The following is a 17,587-nucleotide window of genomic DNA, read 5'->3' on the forward strand; positions in this document are numbered from 1 at the left end:
GTGGAAACTCATCGTGATAGACTGCGCTTGATCAGTGGATCCTTTTTGAAGTGTCAGCGAGCGGGTGCTGAAGCGCCTGGCAGGTATTTCCAACATACCGGTACCTTACAGGCGCTGATTCCGCCTTGGGGGTGGGTTCCTTGGGGACACTCAGGGGTTAAGTGACCAAGGGACTGGTCGGGTGCATTGGACATGGTGTGGGACATACACGGTGGTGGGATAACTGCTGTACAGTGAAGTGTGGCATGGGCCACAGGTATCCAAAGGTTATCAATGTTCCTGTGTATAACACATGCAGTAAAGGTTAACATTATATCTGTGAGCTATTGTTATTGTTCAGGGGAATCTCACACATTGGGGATCATGGGCAAGTGGAGGCGCTGCCAGTTATTATATTGTTGCCCCAGGCTCCCAGTGGCGGAGGCTCAGATCTCTGTGAGCCAGCAGGTAAAGCCAGCACCAGTAGACCCGTCTAGGTCAGAGGGCTACATATATATACATATTAACAGTGACCACGTGCTGCTTATTTTGTAATATATACATATTAACAGTGACCACGTGCTGCTTATTTTGTAATATATACATATGAACAGTGACCACGTGCTGTTTATTTTGTAATATATACATATTAACAGGGAACACATGCTGTTTATTTTGTAATATATACATAACAGTGACCACGTGCTGATTATTTTGTAGCATTCACATATTAAACATGCCCTACATACAGAAATAAATCAGGCATACATTGCATACATGGAGATAAAGCTGTTGCTGTTTATTTAAATGAGCACAAGAAGTGCTGTGTGTCATGTCTCACTCACCCAAATACAGACTACACTCTGCTCCCCTCCAAGGTCTCCTACTCCTCCCATTGGGCTGTCCCTCCCCCTGTCCTCCCTGGGGTATGTAAGAGGCTCAGTCCCAGAGCAGAGTCTCACCAGAGAGAGGCGAACAGGAGCAGAGACACCTGGAGAGACTAGAAAACAGCTGCAGAATGGGTGAGAGATCAGGGTACCCCCGAAGCAACAGGATCCCCCCTCAGTGCACCCCAAATATAAGACACGTCATAGTGTTACACAAGCTATAAATCAATCGCACACAGAAAAATATCCCACTTATGCAAAGTCCACAGGAAAAGCCCATGTAAATGCACACACCCACTTACCCCTCACACAGACAGCCAGGGGCAGGGGGGGGGGGGGGTAGGAACACATACACTGCAGGATTCCTCAGCTAACACTGGGGCTAAGATTTGGTATGTGTATATGGGCAGGAGAATTGCAGGTACACAGCAGGCTAGGACACCCTTTACCAGGAGAGTTTGGGACATGCAGTTTGTACTTGAACTTGACTTTGGGTATTTGCCTGACTCTCCTATAAAGCCGCAGCTGTGATCTAAGTGTCTGCACTGCACTGTGTGTAGGTTCCAGTGACCCTGAATCCCTGGTAGTGCTGACCGTGCAGTTGTCATTGTACATTGCAGTTTGCAGCTAGTAAGTGTTATGATTATTTGAAACTGTGTATTCTGCAGTAAAGCAGAACCCCTCCCTGCCAGCCTGTCCAGCAATGTGTTATATGCCCAGCTCTGTATGGTATAGGTGTATTGCTCTGCTTGTTATGGGGGAGAGCCTCTAAATCAATGCCATTGAATCAGGGAGCCGGGTTCAATGTCCAGTCCTTGTGTCCTTGGGCAGTCACTTTATATTTTTGGTGCCTGAGGCACAGGGAGATAGATTGTAAGCTCTGCGGGGAGGGGATGGCTTAACAAAAAAATCCCATGTGCTGCATACCGCGCCACCATACTGTAATTGTGACGCGCTTAAGTCCAGTTGGAAGAAATGTGATGGTATATCATATGAAATCAAGATAGATATATTGCTCTGTATGGTATGGATATACATTGCTCTGCATAGTGTGTGTGTGTGTGTGTGTGTGTGTGTTTATTTTTGTTAATTCATGACACAGTGTAATATGTCATGTGTTGTTGTTCATCTGAGGTTGTAATTTACCTAATTTTTAGACCTGCTAAGGAACAGATGATTTTTATTATGCCCTGATATGTAAAACCATGGAATTCAAAGAGGGTGTACTTTCTTTTCCACACCAATGTATGTATGTATGTAACGCCTTGCAGAGATAGATAGATTTTCTTGGTGCAAAGGATAGCTCCATATTGTTAATCAAATAACCCCACAGCTTTTAATGGGGTCTGTTTATATGATAACTTTGATTAGGTCCCTGCATATGTCCAGATGTTTTGCATGTCCGAGCCGCGGACGTTCCCTTTCTCGGGCTGTATATATTTTGTGCTTTGTGAAATGTTGGAATCTGCAGATGTGGCTGTAAGCCTGCCCAGTCACAGATATGCACGCACACTCCCGGGAAGAATATCATTATTCTAATATTAATAGCATGTTTTTGTATAGCGCTGCTAGTTTTACGTAGCGCTTTAGAGACATTTTGCAGAGACACAGTCCCTGCCCCACAGAGCTTACAATCTATTTTTTGGTGCCTGAAGCACAGGGAGATAAAGTGACTTGCCCAATGTCACAAGGAGCCAACACCGGGAATTGAACCAGGTTCCCCTGCTCCTTCTCCCTAATACAGCTGAACCCCGTTATAACACGGTCCTCAGGGGCCACCCGATCAAACCTCGTTATAACCGGGGTCGCACTAATTTTTTTTTTAAATGGCCGCCGCGATCAGGGACTCCGCGCCCGCCTGAGGGGGAGAGCTGGGATTTCTCTCCCAGCTCTCCCTGAGCCTGGCATTGCAGTGGCAGCCCCCCCGCCAATGACATCATTGTGATGTCACAGACGACAGGACCTTATCGCTAGGTTCTGCTTCCTAGTAATCATACCCCGCTACTAATACAGTTAGCTAAACTAAGATGTGGGCCCCAGGAGGCAGCCACTAGCATTAGTTGGCCTAGCACTACCTGGGGGGCTGTCTCATCCGGCATTCGTTAAGAGCGGAGTCCCGTGCAGCGGCCCCTAGCAGTCAGGGGAGATTTTAAAGGTATATCCATACTGCTGCTAGCACGGGATTTACGAGCAATTTATACACCGACTTTTATATGTCAACTGGCAGCACTGTAATGAGTGTGAGTCATCATTGCATCACATGCTTTTGTGCCCACTAACCAGCAACACTAGAATATGGATAGGTGTTGTGGCAGACTTGCAGACTATCAATGTGAGTCATTGGTGTTTATCATGCAGTAACTCTATATTGAGTTTGAGACAGTAGTAACATTACTTCACAGCTTTATCATCCTTACCCATTCTGCCACACTATCTAGTAGGCAGTCTAGGTGATATACTGTATTAGGAAGTTTTCCTTGCAACAGTGAGGTTTTGCATTACATCACCCCCCACATTTACTATACACGATGGGAGTTAATTACCACGTCCTTTGGTTTTAACATTTGTGTGTAACTGTCTTTCTCATATGTTAAAGTATTTACGTGTGTGTGTGTGTGTGTGTGTAAGTTTGCCAAAAATAAAAAAAATATATATTTTAAATGTTAAAAACGGGAGCCACGTTAATACTGCGTTATAAGTGGATTTGCGTTATAGCGGATCGCGCTATAACAGGGTTGATCTGTAATAATATTACACACGTCCTTTCACTAACCCAACAAATAAAAGGACAGCGCACAAAATAGCATCTCATTTACTAAATAACCCATGTCAGATATATATATATTAGACAGATACAAACAGTACATTTTTATTTAAAAAAAATCCCCAATCTTGATGTTTTACAATAATGAGGCTTTATTTCTTTTTGCGCACAGTGACTGCTTGCTGCCGGCGTGTGACAATGCATTTGACATTTCTCTGGGGTTATATAAGTGTTAGGTTGTGTGGTTCAGTGGGATGATTAATGTGTGGTGCAGAGGGAACCAAAAATAAGGCCCTATCCCCTTAAGAATATCCGACACACATACAGGATGTTCCCAGCATTCATCAGAAAAAAACATACAAGTCAGCAAGAGTTTTGCCAAAAGAGAAAGATAATCACTCCATTTGAAAATTAATGTATATATATATATATATATATATATATATATATATATATACCAGCGACGCATCAGGCCTCAGTCACTCTGATACAGGAGGGACCTTAGTGAACACTCCCCCCTCACTGCAAATGCACAGGGGAGTAACAAGTACCTCAAACAGGGAAGGAGGGAATAGAGTGTAGGTAGGGGGTAAATTTAAATAAATGAGACAACGTTTCGGGGGATAAACCCCATCTTCAGGCCCGTTCCCAGAGTTGAAAAAAAGACTGGTTCTTCCCTTTTTCTCCTTTTACAAAATACGTGATGGGTTACTCCCGCGGGAAAACCATCATCCAAGCAGGGAAAAGTCCAAATGAGTTCCCAGTAGTTTCCCGTTACAAATGTTGGGCTTGCCAATAATAGAGACGCCTCTGGCGTTACTTTCACACCTTTTTATTTTATGAGACCTATGTTCTTGTCTGTTTCTATTGCTAATTCACACTTGTACAGCCAGCAGTATTTTAATCTGGTACTTGGCAATGTCAGTAATGTCATCTTGGTACTTGGGGTATGTGTGTACACTTCTATATCCCGTCCTCATCTTGGTACTTGGGGTATGTGGTGTGTACACTTCTATATCCCGTCCTCATCTTGACAAAAGTCTATGCAGGGACTGATACGGTAATCATATCCAGGTGAGAACCATCTTCTGATCCTCGGCAATTTGCTACAGCAGTGTCCTGGTCCTCCAGTACCCGCGGCAAGGAGCACATCAGGAGGTGTGCAGGCTTTTCATAATTGGGCTGCATCCATGCTCCCAAAGACCGCGCGGAGTGATCACAATGCCTTAAGGCAATGATCGCAGCCATGGACAGCGCGAGGGAGCATGCGATGCGCGAGGAATCGGTTCCATTTGATTCCATAGCATGACGGCTTGGTCACGTGAGCGGTTCGCCCAATGAGGGCGAACCAGCTCCGTGATGTCATGCCACGCCCTAGACGCCCCCTCCCATCATGTTTAACCTGGCCAGAAAACGCGGGTGACATCGCACACGCCTCTGCGCGGTCTTCGGGGGCATGGACGCAGCCTAACATACAACTAAGTAAAACCATTACTTTTAAAGGTCATTGAATCCTGAGCCAATTCCACTGAAGGGTTCTTTAAAAACATGACCCGCTACTTGGGACTGAACCTTTAAACTCTGCTCTGCCAGACCTGCCTGGCAGCACAGAGTCTGGCAGGATTCCGGTGTTTTTATTTATTTATAAAAATGTTTTACCAGGAAGTAATACATTGAGAGTTACTTCTCGTTTTCAAGTATGTCCAGGGCACAGAGTTATAAAAAAAACATGGTTACAATAAAAGTACTGGGTTACACAGTCATTTCACAGACATTTCATGGACAGATAAAGTAGGAAAATTGGGTACAGGGGATAAAGGGCTTGTGAGTTCCAGATTAGAAATAGAACAGCTTTAACATCAGCAAACGGCTCACGCCCTTTGGCTGCGCCAAAGGCTGTGTGCCTTTTGGGGCAACGCAGATGTACGCTGGGTGGGTGAGGTTGAGTCTGATGCGTCTGTGAACAAAAAGATCTTTTCTTTGTGACCCCATGGCTCATTAACATTCCAGTGGGTGGGGTTGCCGATTCAACTGAGACTGGCAGCGGTGTGAGTCCTGCTAGGTTGGCGGATGTCCTCAGGATAAGGCATGAGAGACATGACGTTTCTTGGCCCTTCAGTGCTGGAGGAGAATGCAGGGAAAGGTTTTGTATGTCCTGCAGTGTTCATTGTCAACAAGTTCTAATCAGTCTTGTTCCAGCTGCATTAATACATGTCTGATAGGATGATGCAGGGTTGTGCTCTCCTCTCATTGGCCCCTGGCATCGTGTTCATTATTTCTCACGAGTTGGGCCAACAATGCGTGAGGCTTCCAGCTTCCTCTCTGTGCTGCTTGCAAGATAATGCGCACACCTGCCTTTGTTCCAGGTCTTTCCACTATGATTGCTGATACATTACATCAGGGGCGCACAAGCTTTTTTTTTTTTTTTTTTTTTTGCTGCGCCCCCCCCCCCCCCCGTGTTTGTTGTCGTGTGACGTCACGTGACCCGCTGTATCATTTGACGCCACGTTACCGTGGCAACCGTGACTTCACATGACCCTGCGGCGTCATTTGTTGCCATGGTAACGTGTTCTGGAGCCGACTGAACCTTGGTAAGTACAGGTTGCCGAGACCACGTGCGGTCCCCCGGCATTTAATTTAAATGCCTGGGGGGAGAGTGCGCTACCTCTGCAACTGCCCACTCTCCCCCCCAAAAAATCTTGCGCCCCCCAGTTTGCGCACCGCTGCTTTATATAACCCTCCTTTCCCAGTAAAGGTGTTTGCATCAAGATGGCTATATACAAGGTTGTTCTCAGTCCTGTGCCGGGTCTGTGCAGGCTGCGCTCAGTCTCTCAGATCTGGTCAGGGTGCTGGGTCAGTGCAGGCTGGGCTCAGTCTCTTAGACCTGGTCAGGGTGCTGGGTTGGGTGCAGGCTGGGCTCAGGCTCTCAGACCCGGTCAGGGTGCTGGGTTGGGTGCAGGCTGGGCGTGGATATGCAGATAGAATAAGGATGGCCGCCAGGAACTTTTATAGTACAAACAAGAGCTTCATTCACAGGCGTTCATAATGCTCGCCATACAACGGCAGACTTCACTTCAGACCTAAACTAATGTTAAACAATATGGTTACTCTGCGCTGCTTCCCCGGGTATCTCTGACTCCTACACTAGGGAGGTATTTATGCTTGTGTCCCTTTAGTATTGGATAGATTGGCAATCTTCTGCATAGCTTTAATAATGCCCCATCTCAGGTGGATCCTTGGGGGGCACGCGCTATTCTCTGGGATCACTATCCTGTTTATGTGCACTACATTCTTACTCTATACTTGTCGGATTGGGAGTCTACTGAGGACCTTCCGCTGGGGCAGATCCGTTACTGCACTGGGAACTCCCTGCTGAGCACACACTCGCTCCTCCTCTTCTAGCCAGAGAATCTTGGGCCATTACTATAGGTGTTAACTATATGAGGCGCGTTTTCCGTAACTGAAAACAATAAATGGTGACAGGACAACCTTACTGCACATAACTATACACACAAACCTATATACAGGACTCGCGATGAGGCCCTTACCAGAACTCCAAGGAACCAACTTCTAGAACATAGGTAGGATCTCTATCTCTCTCTATCGTGACATGCCTGGTCCCAAGACATACAAAGGAGGGACTATCTCTTTCTGTAGTCATCCTGCATCACATGGGGGGTGGGGGGTGTAACCTCAGTGATCCCACCCAGTTAACCCATTAAGGCTGTTAACCCCTTACACTAACTAGTAGTCCCCGGAGGGGAGCTACACTAGTACAAATCATATTACTGTAAATGATCTGTTTATGGTTCTGATAATATACACACAGGAGCTGAAGGCTGACCTATTGGGACATTAAAATGTCTGACTTCATTCACTTACACTACACCTACTTATAAAATGTTCCCAATGTTAAATAATACAGGCACACAAATATCCTCCCTGATAAGGTTGCAATCTAATTGTTTCAGCACTGAAGGCCCAGGGAAATAAATAAGCCGTGTGTACAGATGTGACAAGACTTAACACCTGGGACCCCGCAGTGCGATGGCAGCAGACCCTCTCGCCAGCGCTGCAGACTTGCTTGTGTGTCCTCAGCGCTGGAGACACGGAGTCTTGCTACATTCGTTTGCTCAGGGCAGATTCCTGCCAAGGCGTTGACCGCTCTGCCTATTTCCCCACATTGAAGTAACAACATCTGTTATAAAATGTTGCAATGAGCATTTTGTTTGCTTCACTACTAAACACGCAGAACAACCCTCAGAAAAGAGCAGCAAATCCCTTAATACATTGTGACGCCGCTTCCCAGGGCTGGAGAAGAGATCCGTGGAATGAAATCTTCTCCGGTACCGGGAAGTCAGATTCAGATATTCAAAGACATCAGAGCCTCTTTAAAACACTTTTGGGTGTACAGTACCTTATTTATGTGTGTTTTTTATTTTATTTATTTTTTTACACTTTTTATTTTTTATTTAAGAGATTACATCAAATTTAACCTGAGGTTTTTTTGGGCTTAATCTGGCCACGCTATATGTTTAGTGATCAGGTACGACGAGATGTCCTGCTAAATTGAGCTTGATCACAGTAGAGCCTTTTTCTATCCATTGGATCTTATTTGGGGAGTAAATGTACCCCTGTGAGTTTCTCTTCGTGCGCCCCCGGCTCTTTATCATGGTGGGTTAGGGGTGTATTAAATGAACAAGTGGAACTCCTGATGCTGGCATGTTTCACTGTGTCACTACGCCCTGCTTTCTGTGATAATGTGTCAGTGCAGAGCAGTGTATAACCGCATGATGCGTGCTATTGTATTCACTTTGATTTAAAGCCAAATACATGTAATTTCTTTTTTTATTACTCTGAATGTTTCATCACATGAAGTAATAGAACAGTACAGAAAGTGATGCAATAAGGGTTGAGAAAGAAAGGTGGTGAAAGCGTTACTTTTTTTTACTTTGGTAGGAATTACTCCACTCAACCTAGGTATCTGGACAGCACTGGTTTAGCAGTCTCCGAAACACAGACCAATACGAGCTCGGGAAGAGAGGAGTCGGACAACAGGGCTGCTGCTTCCACACTTCAAAGTTTTATTCAGTTGTGCCCCGACATTTATACAGAAAACCAAGGGCATGTTAATACATAACATATCATGTTTAACAATGAGAAATAACAAGTTTCTGTAGAGGTTATGTATCTGTGTCTTTGGACAAAGCATTAGTAAATCATTACATCTTGCTTGTGTTTGGCCAGCAGTTTCTACTTCTACATTACAAAGAGAAATACAGGGAATGTTTATCAAGAGCATGCAGCTGTATTGTTTGGGACATTTTACTGCTCTTGTGCTATTGTATAAAAGACAAACTGAGAACAACAGAAGTAAATAAAGATTACAACTATCATTGTGAGTTAATTCTCTCAGTACTGGAACAGCCCATATAAGAAAGATAAAACTAGCAGATTATATTCACCCTTTCAATCCCTGAGATTTGTAGAGCTGATATAATTTTAACCCCTTCAGGTGGTTTATATGAAATGTATCACGCTACTTTCTTCTTCTCCCTCCTCTGCTGTAATAAGTGTTGCCTCTGCAGACCCGGCATCTCAGGGTCCATGTAACCTTTACAATGGCTTGTGCTATATATTTTATGTATACAGTGGCGTGGAAAAGTTTGTGAACCCCAATGATAATTACGGACATTCCATGGTTTTTACATGATCACCTTCTTGAATAAAACCACTATTTTCTTAAATGTCCAATAGGGTTTATATTGACTAATTCCATGTATTTTTTTTTTTTAAATAAAACGATGTATGAATTAGACAAACGATGTATGAATTAGACAAACAATGAATAATTAAGAGTCATGGGGTATGTGCAAAAGTAAGTGAAACCCTGGTTTTATTAGCTAAATTTAAGGGGATAATTAGAATCGGGTTTTTAAATAATTAGGTAGATCTTCAGGTGTGATTTTATGGAGGCCGCATCCTATATCAAGATCAGAAACTTTGTGAGTTTGGTCTTCACCATACAGGTGTGTGGAAACACGGCATGCCACGATCAAAATAAATTGTTGAGGATCTCAGAAAAGTAGTTATTGATGCTCAAAAGGCTGATGTATTCAGTTTGATTTAAAGCCAAATACATGTCATGTCTTTTTTTAATTACTCTGAATGTTTCATCACTTGAAGTAATAGAACCAGTACAGAAAGTGGTGCAATAAGGGTTGAGAAAGAAAAGTGGTTAATATGAAATGTATCACGCTACCTTCTACTTCTAGCTTTTCCCCCACCTCCATAGCAGAGGTATGGTCCACTCTCACTCTCCCCAGAGGGAAGAGTACAAGGGAAGGCCCCAATCTCAGGCTCCCAGTTGTGTGACCTGCCTTCCTCAGTGGGGGAAGGACACTATTAAATTTGGGATGGTACAGCCAGGAGGAGGGCACCAGGTCTGGCTCATGATTGGTTATGCCACCCACTGTCACTCAAGTGCAGCTCCAAGGAGGGGGAAAACCCCATGTCAACTACTGGCAACCTGATTGTACCAGGGATTACTGCCAGGAGGGAAGCAAACTGGTAGCCACAGATGGCATGGCTACATCTATATCTCAAAGTACATGACTAATTTCTGGTTTATTTCGCGGAAGGTCAGAAGGCATTTTAACCGAACACCATTGTCTACTGCGCTGAATATTTGCCCTCTAGTAACCTGTATCTCTGTGCTCTGGCAAAGCTGCGGATACCCCGGGATCTGCCCTGGGGGCTCTGCAATGGGTGTATTCTTTGCAGACGCCCCTGGGTGTATCTCAGATTCTGGGCTTACCTTTGTGTCTCTTCTCATTTTTAGCCAAGTGTGGAACATGTGGTCCTGGATACAAGACACCTCTGGATGCCATGAAAGGTAACACTGTGTCCCTGAGTAATGCGACTAATTAATTTGCCTTCACCCAGCAGGGGAACGACAGGGGCTGGAGATGAGATTTAGAGAGAGATATATCTATATCGATATCTCTCTCTGTATGACGAGCGGTGAAAGGTCAGGGAGACGATCCCTCTCATCAATGAACTGGTTAATCTTCACTGCTAGAAAAATCACCAGAGATGCTCTGCAGGTTACAGCTCTGCAGGTTGAATGCTCGACTCTGTGTAGAGAAGGGAAATCTCTCCCACTTACCAGGGGAATTAATGCACAGGAAAGTCCTCACCCTATGCAAATGGGCACACACAGGTATCAGAGCTATAGGAGAGGTCAGAGGTTTCCATTATAAGGAGGGCGTTATTTACATGCTTGGGAATCATGTTGCGTATGAGCCTCTCTCCTGCTCTCTCCCCGCAGGTCCCAGAGAGGAGCTTCTTTACCTGCCATGTATTTACCGCAACACTGGGATAAAGAAGCCAGATTACCTGGCCACTGTGGATGTGAACCCCAAATCTTCAACATTCTCCAAGGTAATCCACCTGCGAGTAGCAGGGCCACGTCCGGGGGGGGCTTCTTATCCAGGAGGAAAAGGGGTTTCTAGAAGCTAAAGTAGCGCTTGAAATGTGCAAATGGTCATTTCCCTCTGCAGCTGCAAGCACGGCCGCACACTGCTGGACAATGCCCTATGGTCAATAAAATAAGTGTGGCCATGGGTGCGGGAAGTAGGTGTGCGGGGGTTCTTCAGCCCCCTCTGGGTTTACATGATCTCCACCTCCATGACCTCTATATACAGCACCTCCACCCAAGAACTAGTTCCTGCACCCCTGGGTGCTGTTTATTTAGATCTTCAGATCCCAGAGGCGCAGCAATGAAATTAAATATGAATGAAAACTCAAATACCGATAGGGATACATTTGGTCTCTCTCACTCACCCATAGGAATGAGAATGTAGCATTCACTAAACTAGAAGAGACCTGTGAGGTTTGGAAAGCTCTCACACGATCATTTCATCTATAAAGAACTCTGGTATCGCAACCTATAACACATCTGTTTTTCTCCAGGATTAATATGGCTACTAGAACTTGTAAACTGGCAACAGAGTTTGCACTATTTTCTTTACTTTAATAGATGCAGCATTCGCTTACTTTTAAGGAAATGTAATTAACTAAGGTGCCGATCGATCCGTTCTCCTGTGAACGGTCGTCAAAGATTCTGCTTCCCCCAGGTCACAGTATGGCCGCCTATTTCAAGAGTGTTGCTATAGCAACCCAAGGAAGCTTAATCCATTAAACCTAATTAAAATGGTCATATAGAAGGGGGCGGGGAAGCAGCAAGTATTATCTAATATTACACAACTGATTAATTAAAAGAATATATACTTGTGTTTTTTTTTTTTTTTTTATGGCTGTCCAAGGACATTCTCCCCCAGCTACAGCCAGATGTGCAGGTCTTCTTTTCAATGTAGTTTGGATACCCAATGGTCCCAGACAGGGATGCCCCTTGTCCCCGCTGCTATTTGCTCTGTGTATTGAACCCCTGGCAGCTGTGATCAGATTGAACCTTGACATATCTGGAGTGTTTCTGTGTAATGAGGAGGATAAAGTCTCGCTTTTGGTGGACAATGTATTTTTGACTCTCTTGAGACCTCTCTCCCTTTTTTGTTCCAAGTTCTGGAGAGTAACGGAGAACTTTTTTTTTTTTTTTTTTTTTTTTTTTTTAAATCAATTGTTCCAAATCACCTGTCTTGATTTTTAATTTACCAATGGATATGATTAAGCTCCTCAAACTCAAAAGATCTGAAAAAAAGATTTGGAATCCTGAAATAAATACTGTATCTGTCAAAATGAATCTTTTATTCTCTCTTTCTCAGTAAGACACTTAGACAGGGCGTTAGGCTTAACTGGATAGGTTTATTAACCAGGAGACAACTAAACAATAGGAACAAGCGAACCATACAGTCCAGATATCGGTGCAACAGACCAATGAACAGGTCAAAAATAAAGCATTCTTTCTTCTTAATGTCCCTTTGTGTGAGCCATATAAATAAACAATGGAGTATGTAATCAGATCCTAGTGCGGGTATTGTGCAGGCATTCAATGTGCTGTGAGCTCCATATATGCAACCAATGCCACAAATGAACTCATATATTGGTAGTAGCCTTTACTGAGGCATAACTCTCTGTGGGATTTAAGGTTTAATGGGGAGAGACCCAGCCCTAAGAGGGCAAGTCAGACCTTTTAACCACCACACTCACTGAGAACCTACATAGAGTATAATGGCAGCAGTGATATTATTTATTTATTTATAAAATATTTTCCAGGAAATAATACATTGAGAGTTACCTCTCGTTTTCAAGTATGTCCTGGGCACAGAGTTAAGACAAATAATACATGGTTACAAATAAAGTTACATAAATGAGCAGGGTATACATTATATACAAGACATTGCATGCACAGTTAAAGATAATATACAGTTAGGTCCGGAAATAATTGGACACTGACACAATTTTCATAATTTTGGCTCTGTACGCCACCACAATGGATTTGAAATGAAACAACTGATATGCAATAGGAGTGCAGACTTTCAGCTTTAATTCAAGGGGTTGAACAAAAATATTGTATGAAACGTTTAGGAATTGCAACCATTTTCATACACAGTCCCCTTATTTCAGGGGCTCAAATGTAATTGGACAAATTAACACAATCATAAATAAAATGTTCATTTTTAATACTTTGTCGAGAATCCTTTGCCGGCAATGACTGCTTGAAGTCTGTAACGCATGGACATCACCAAACGCTGGGTGTCCTCCTTTGTGATGCTTTGCCAGGCCTTTACTGCAGCTGTCTTCAGTTGTTGTTTGTTCGTGGGCCTTTCTGCCTTAAGTTTTCACTTCAGCAAGTGAAATGCATGCTCAATCGGGTTGAGATCAGGTGATTGACTCGGCCATTGCAGAGTATTCCACTTCTTTGACTAAACTCCTGGGTTGCTTTCGCAGTATGTTTTGGGTCATTGTCCATCTGTAAATGGAAGCGCCGTCCAATCAACTTCGCTGAATTTGGCTGAATCTGAGGAGACCATATATCCCTATACACTTCAGAATTCATCCGGCTGCTTCTGTCTTCTGTCACATCATCAATAAACACTAGTGACCCAGTGCCATTGTAAGCCATGCATGCCCATGCCATCACACTGTCTCCACCGTGTTTTACAGATGTTGTGGTATGCTTCGGATCATGGGCCGTTCCAAGCCTACTCCATACTTTTTTCTTCCCATCATTCTGGTACAGGTTGATCTTAGTTTCATCTGTTCAAAGAATGCTGTTCCAGAACTGGGCTGGCTTTTTTAGATATTGTTTGGCAAAGTCTAATCTGGCCTTTCTATTCTTGAGGTTTATGAATGGTTTGCACCTTGTGGTGAACCCTCTATATTTGCTCTCGTGAAGTCTTCTCTCTATAGTAGTCTTGGATAATGATATGCCTACGTCCTGGAGAGTGCTCTTCACTTGGTTGGATGTTGTGAAGGGGTTTTTCTTTACCATGGAAAGGATCCTATGATCATCAGAGTTGCCCCAGTACCCTATTTTTGGATCTCTCCCTTGTCTATCCCCCAATAAATTTGGATTTTATTATTTGGATGATGAGAAAGTAGCCTCTAGGGAAGAAAGTGGAGCACAGCCCAGGGACAAACAGCAGGAACCAGCACACCATAGGTTGAAAAACTCCTTTAATGGTCAATAAGGGGAGACACCATAAAAAACACCAACCACCCACTCTGACGCGTTTCGGGCAAAGCCCTTTGTCAAAAAGTACTCTAGTACTTTTTAGAAAGTAGAGGCTACTTTCTCCTGATCTTCAATAAAGCCTACATGGATTTCCTGCTCTTTTCTACTTTATATCAACAGTGAGTGGACTTTGTGTCATCTATATTGTTCTGTGACTTTATCTGAGTGTGGTTGGTGAAAAGGGGACCCTCAGCCTTTGGTGTTGTGTGTCCCCCCATTACCCTATAAATCCCACTCAAAGATTTAAGCCATATTGGCAGTCACGTGCTAATGAACTTTGAATTGGGATGACAATTGCTGTCAAGTCTTCTGAAGGAGTTCTACACAAGTTTTCAATTATGAAGCCCATGGTTTACGGGACATGAGATGCTATACCTGTGGATTTTTTCTGCTGCATCAATATTGGACTTTATGTCCTGTTTTCCTTTATTATTTGGGTGTGCCGTATCCCAGTTTGTTTCCCTGCCTGCTTTGCTCCACCTACCCCCCTTGGGGGGATTCTACTGTAAACAATAGGAACCCTGTCCCTTTTAAGAAAACAAAATCATAACAAACACCTATTCCCTATAGGAAAACTAACTAAACTTTGCTTTGGTCCTTTCTAACGGCGCTGGCCAACTAAACTGGTTCCCAGCCCAAAACATATACTATCTTATGCCAACAAACAGTCTTTTAACATTGCAGAGTCTTAACAACCAGGCTCCCTCCTGGTTGGGAGTAGTTTCACTTCCTCTCTCTCTCTGGGGGAAAACAGTCTCTCTGTCTCTGAGCAGGGATAAAAGGTCAGGAAGCTGCCAATCAGGGGATTTACATATCACATGTAGGAAACCTGACACCCGTGCAGTCTGCTGATGCTTGGAAAGGGAGTTAACCTCTTCACTCCCTTACACCCTCATCTACCCTTTTGTATAATATTCCCGTATCATCAATGTATTGTTCTTTTTCCTGTATGCCATACAAATTGCAAATAAATGAACAGTAAAAAATAACACACATGGGATTGTTAATGTATTTCTACTTTAAACTAGTGTAACCTGAAAAAAAATTACCTTTGCACAAACGGCTTTCTGTTGTGCGTTGATGCTCAGTGTCATGGTCATGTGTTTTCCGCGCAGGTCATACACCGCCTGCCGATGCCCAATATGAATGACGAGCTGCATCACACGGGATGGAACACCTGCAGCAGCTGCTACGGAGACGCCAAGAAATTCAGGAACCGTCTGATCCTGCCCAGCCTCCACTCCTCACGTGTCTACGTGGTGGACGTGGGCACCAACCAGCGTGCCCCGCGCATGCACAAGGTGCGCAAGCATCATTACAGACTATTACCCTATTTCCTCAATTCTAAGATGCACCTTTTTTTCGATTTTCACATGTCTGAAATCGGAGTGCGTCTTAGAATCGATGTATTAAAAAAAATGTTTTTAAGTGTCTACAGTACTAACCCCATCTTTTCACTTACCATGTTTCAGGAGAGGTCCTATGTCAGCGGAGGACGAAGTGTGCGGCGGCCGCAGGAGAGGTCCCACGTCTGCAGATGGTTGAAGATGGACAGCGGGCGGGAGTGCGGTGGCAGGACAGGTCCCAAGTCTGCAGGTGAATGAAATAAGAAGACAGCGGCCGTGCGGTGGCGGAGGCGGCTAATTGATCATAATAGCAGGAGAGCTGAGCAGGAGCAGAGCGGCATAGGGGAACGGTTTGGGAGGTGCACACTGTAACCGGAAGCTGACCGGTGTCTGACTTTCAGTTACAGTGTGCACCTCACAAGCCGTTCCCCTATGCCGCTCTGCTCCTGCTCAGCTCTCCTGCTATTATGATCTCCTGTCGCCGCACGCCCGCTGTCTTCTTATCTTCATTCACCTGCAGACTTTGGACCTGTCCTGCTGCCGCACACCCACCCGCTGTCCATCTTCAACCATCTGTAGACGTGGGACCTCTCCTGCCGCCACCGGCGCTTCATCCTCCGCTGACATGGGACCTATCCTGAAGCATGGTAAGCGAAAAAGTAATTTTCCTCTATTTGTAAGGGCCAAATCGATGGTGCGTCTTACAATCGAGGAAATACGGTATTTATAGAATATTTTACCAAGGAAAAAATACGTGGAGTCACCTCATTTTCAGGCATTTCCTGGGCACGAAATAATGCTGAGAACATTATAAGTTACAGTTACAAACATGTTTAGTATGAAACGGCCAAAGTCTTGAAAGAACTTGGGAAGTGGATTTGGGGGACTCTGGTAAATTGTCCCAGCAGCGGGTGATCAGTACTAGAAGGAGCAGCGGCCGGGTTCTTGATTGAACCTTAGGACAATAAGCAAGTTCCTGGAGGAGGATGTAAGATAAGTGCTGAGTACAGTGGGGGAGAGAAGCTCCGATAATTTGACATGGACCGCTATTTATTTTACAGCACAAATAGTGCTTAACTGTTTCCAACACACAGGTGAAGCAGCTCAGCATAAATGTTTCATAACATGTTAAATCCTTTTTTAATTTCATTTAATTCTAGCGCTGTACCCATCCTTTTTTTTTTTTTTTTTAAGCCACGTAGAGGACTGAGCCACATGCATGGACCACACAGACACGGGCCTGTCTGAATGTCGGTGCTATGTACTTGTGCTACAAGCTTTATTCTCAGGCTCCCTCCTCTCTGCAGGTGGTGGAACCAGTGGATATTTTTAAGAAGTGTAACCTGGCGAATCTGCACACGTCGCACTGCCTGGGCAGCGGGGAGATCATGATCAGCACCTTGGGGGACCCCTCGGGAAATGCCAAAGGTGAGAACACCACCCCTGCACCCACACAAACATGGTGACATGGACACGGAGGGGGGAAAAGCGCACATCCAGCGAGATGAATCTTTAGTTTCATGCGGAACTTGGGGAAATGCTAATATTCACATAAGATGCATAGCGTGGTAAATAATGCGCCCAAAGCATCATTTCCCAATCAGGTTTAGCACAAAAAAGCACCTTTCCAGCATTTTGGAACCAACCATTCTTCATCCTGACTTGGGTGTTATGGATCAGAACTCACCCCGCAGCACCAGCACATATTCTGTTCATACTTTGGGGCTGGTTTTGTTGTTTCAGTGGATTTTCCTCGCAGTGTGATTCAGGTAATGTTTTCTGCGCCATAAGGGCTATATATTTACTAAAGTCTCCCAGGTGCAGAACTGGTGCAAAAAAAATCATCCAATGAAAGGTCCATGTAGGACCTGAAACGTTGTTGATTTCTGCTACCCAATAAATCGCCATGAATTTA

The 17,587-nt window shown here is 44.3% G+C and overlaps 1 protein-coding gene across 1 annotated transcript in view; it reads left to right on the top strand.

Moving 5' to 3' along the window:
• The first annotated feature begins 873 nt into the window (after positions 1-873).
• The window catches only part of SELENBP1 (selenium binding protein 1), a 29,349-nt gene continuing 12,635 nt past the window's right edge, over positions 874-17,587 (top strand). The window contains exons 1-5 of the mRNA XM_075608052.1: positions 874-1,001; positions 10,472-10,525; positions 10,961-11,073; positions 15,442-15,627; positions 16,980-17,100. Coding sequence (XP_075464167.1) covers positions 998-1,001; positions 10,472-10,525; positions 10,961-11,073; positions 15,442-15,627; positions 16,980-17,100 — 478 coding nt within the window. The 5' untranslated portion in view covers positions 874-997. The remainder of the gene's footprint in view (positions 1,002-10,471; positions 10,526-10,960; positions 11,074-15,441; positions 15,628-16,979; positions 17,101-17,587) is intronic.

The sequence above is a fragment of the Ascaphus truei genome, chromosome 7 (genome assembly GCF_040206685.1).
Source record: "Ascaphus truei isolate aAscTru1 chromosome 7, aAscTru1.hap1, whole genome shotgun sequence".
Classification (NCBI taxonomy): Eukaryota; Metazoa; Chordata; class Amphibia; order Anura; family Ascaphidae; genus Ascaphus; species Ascaphus truei.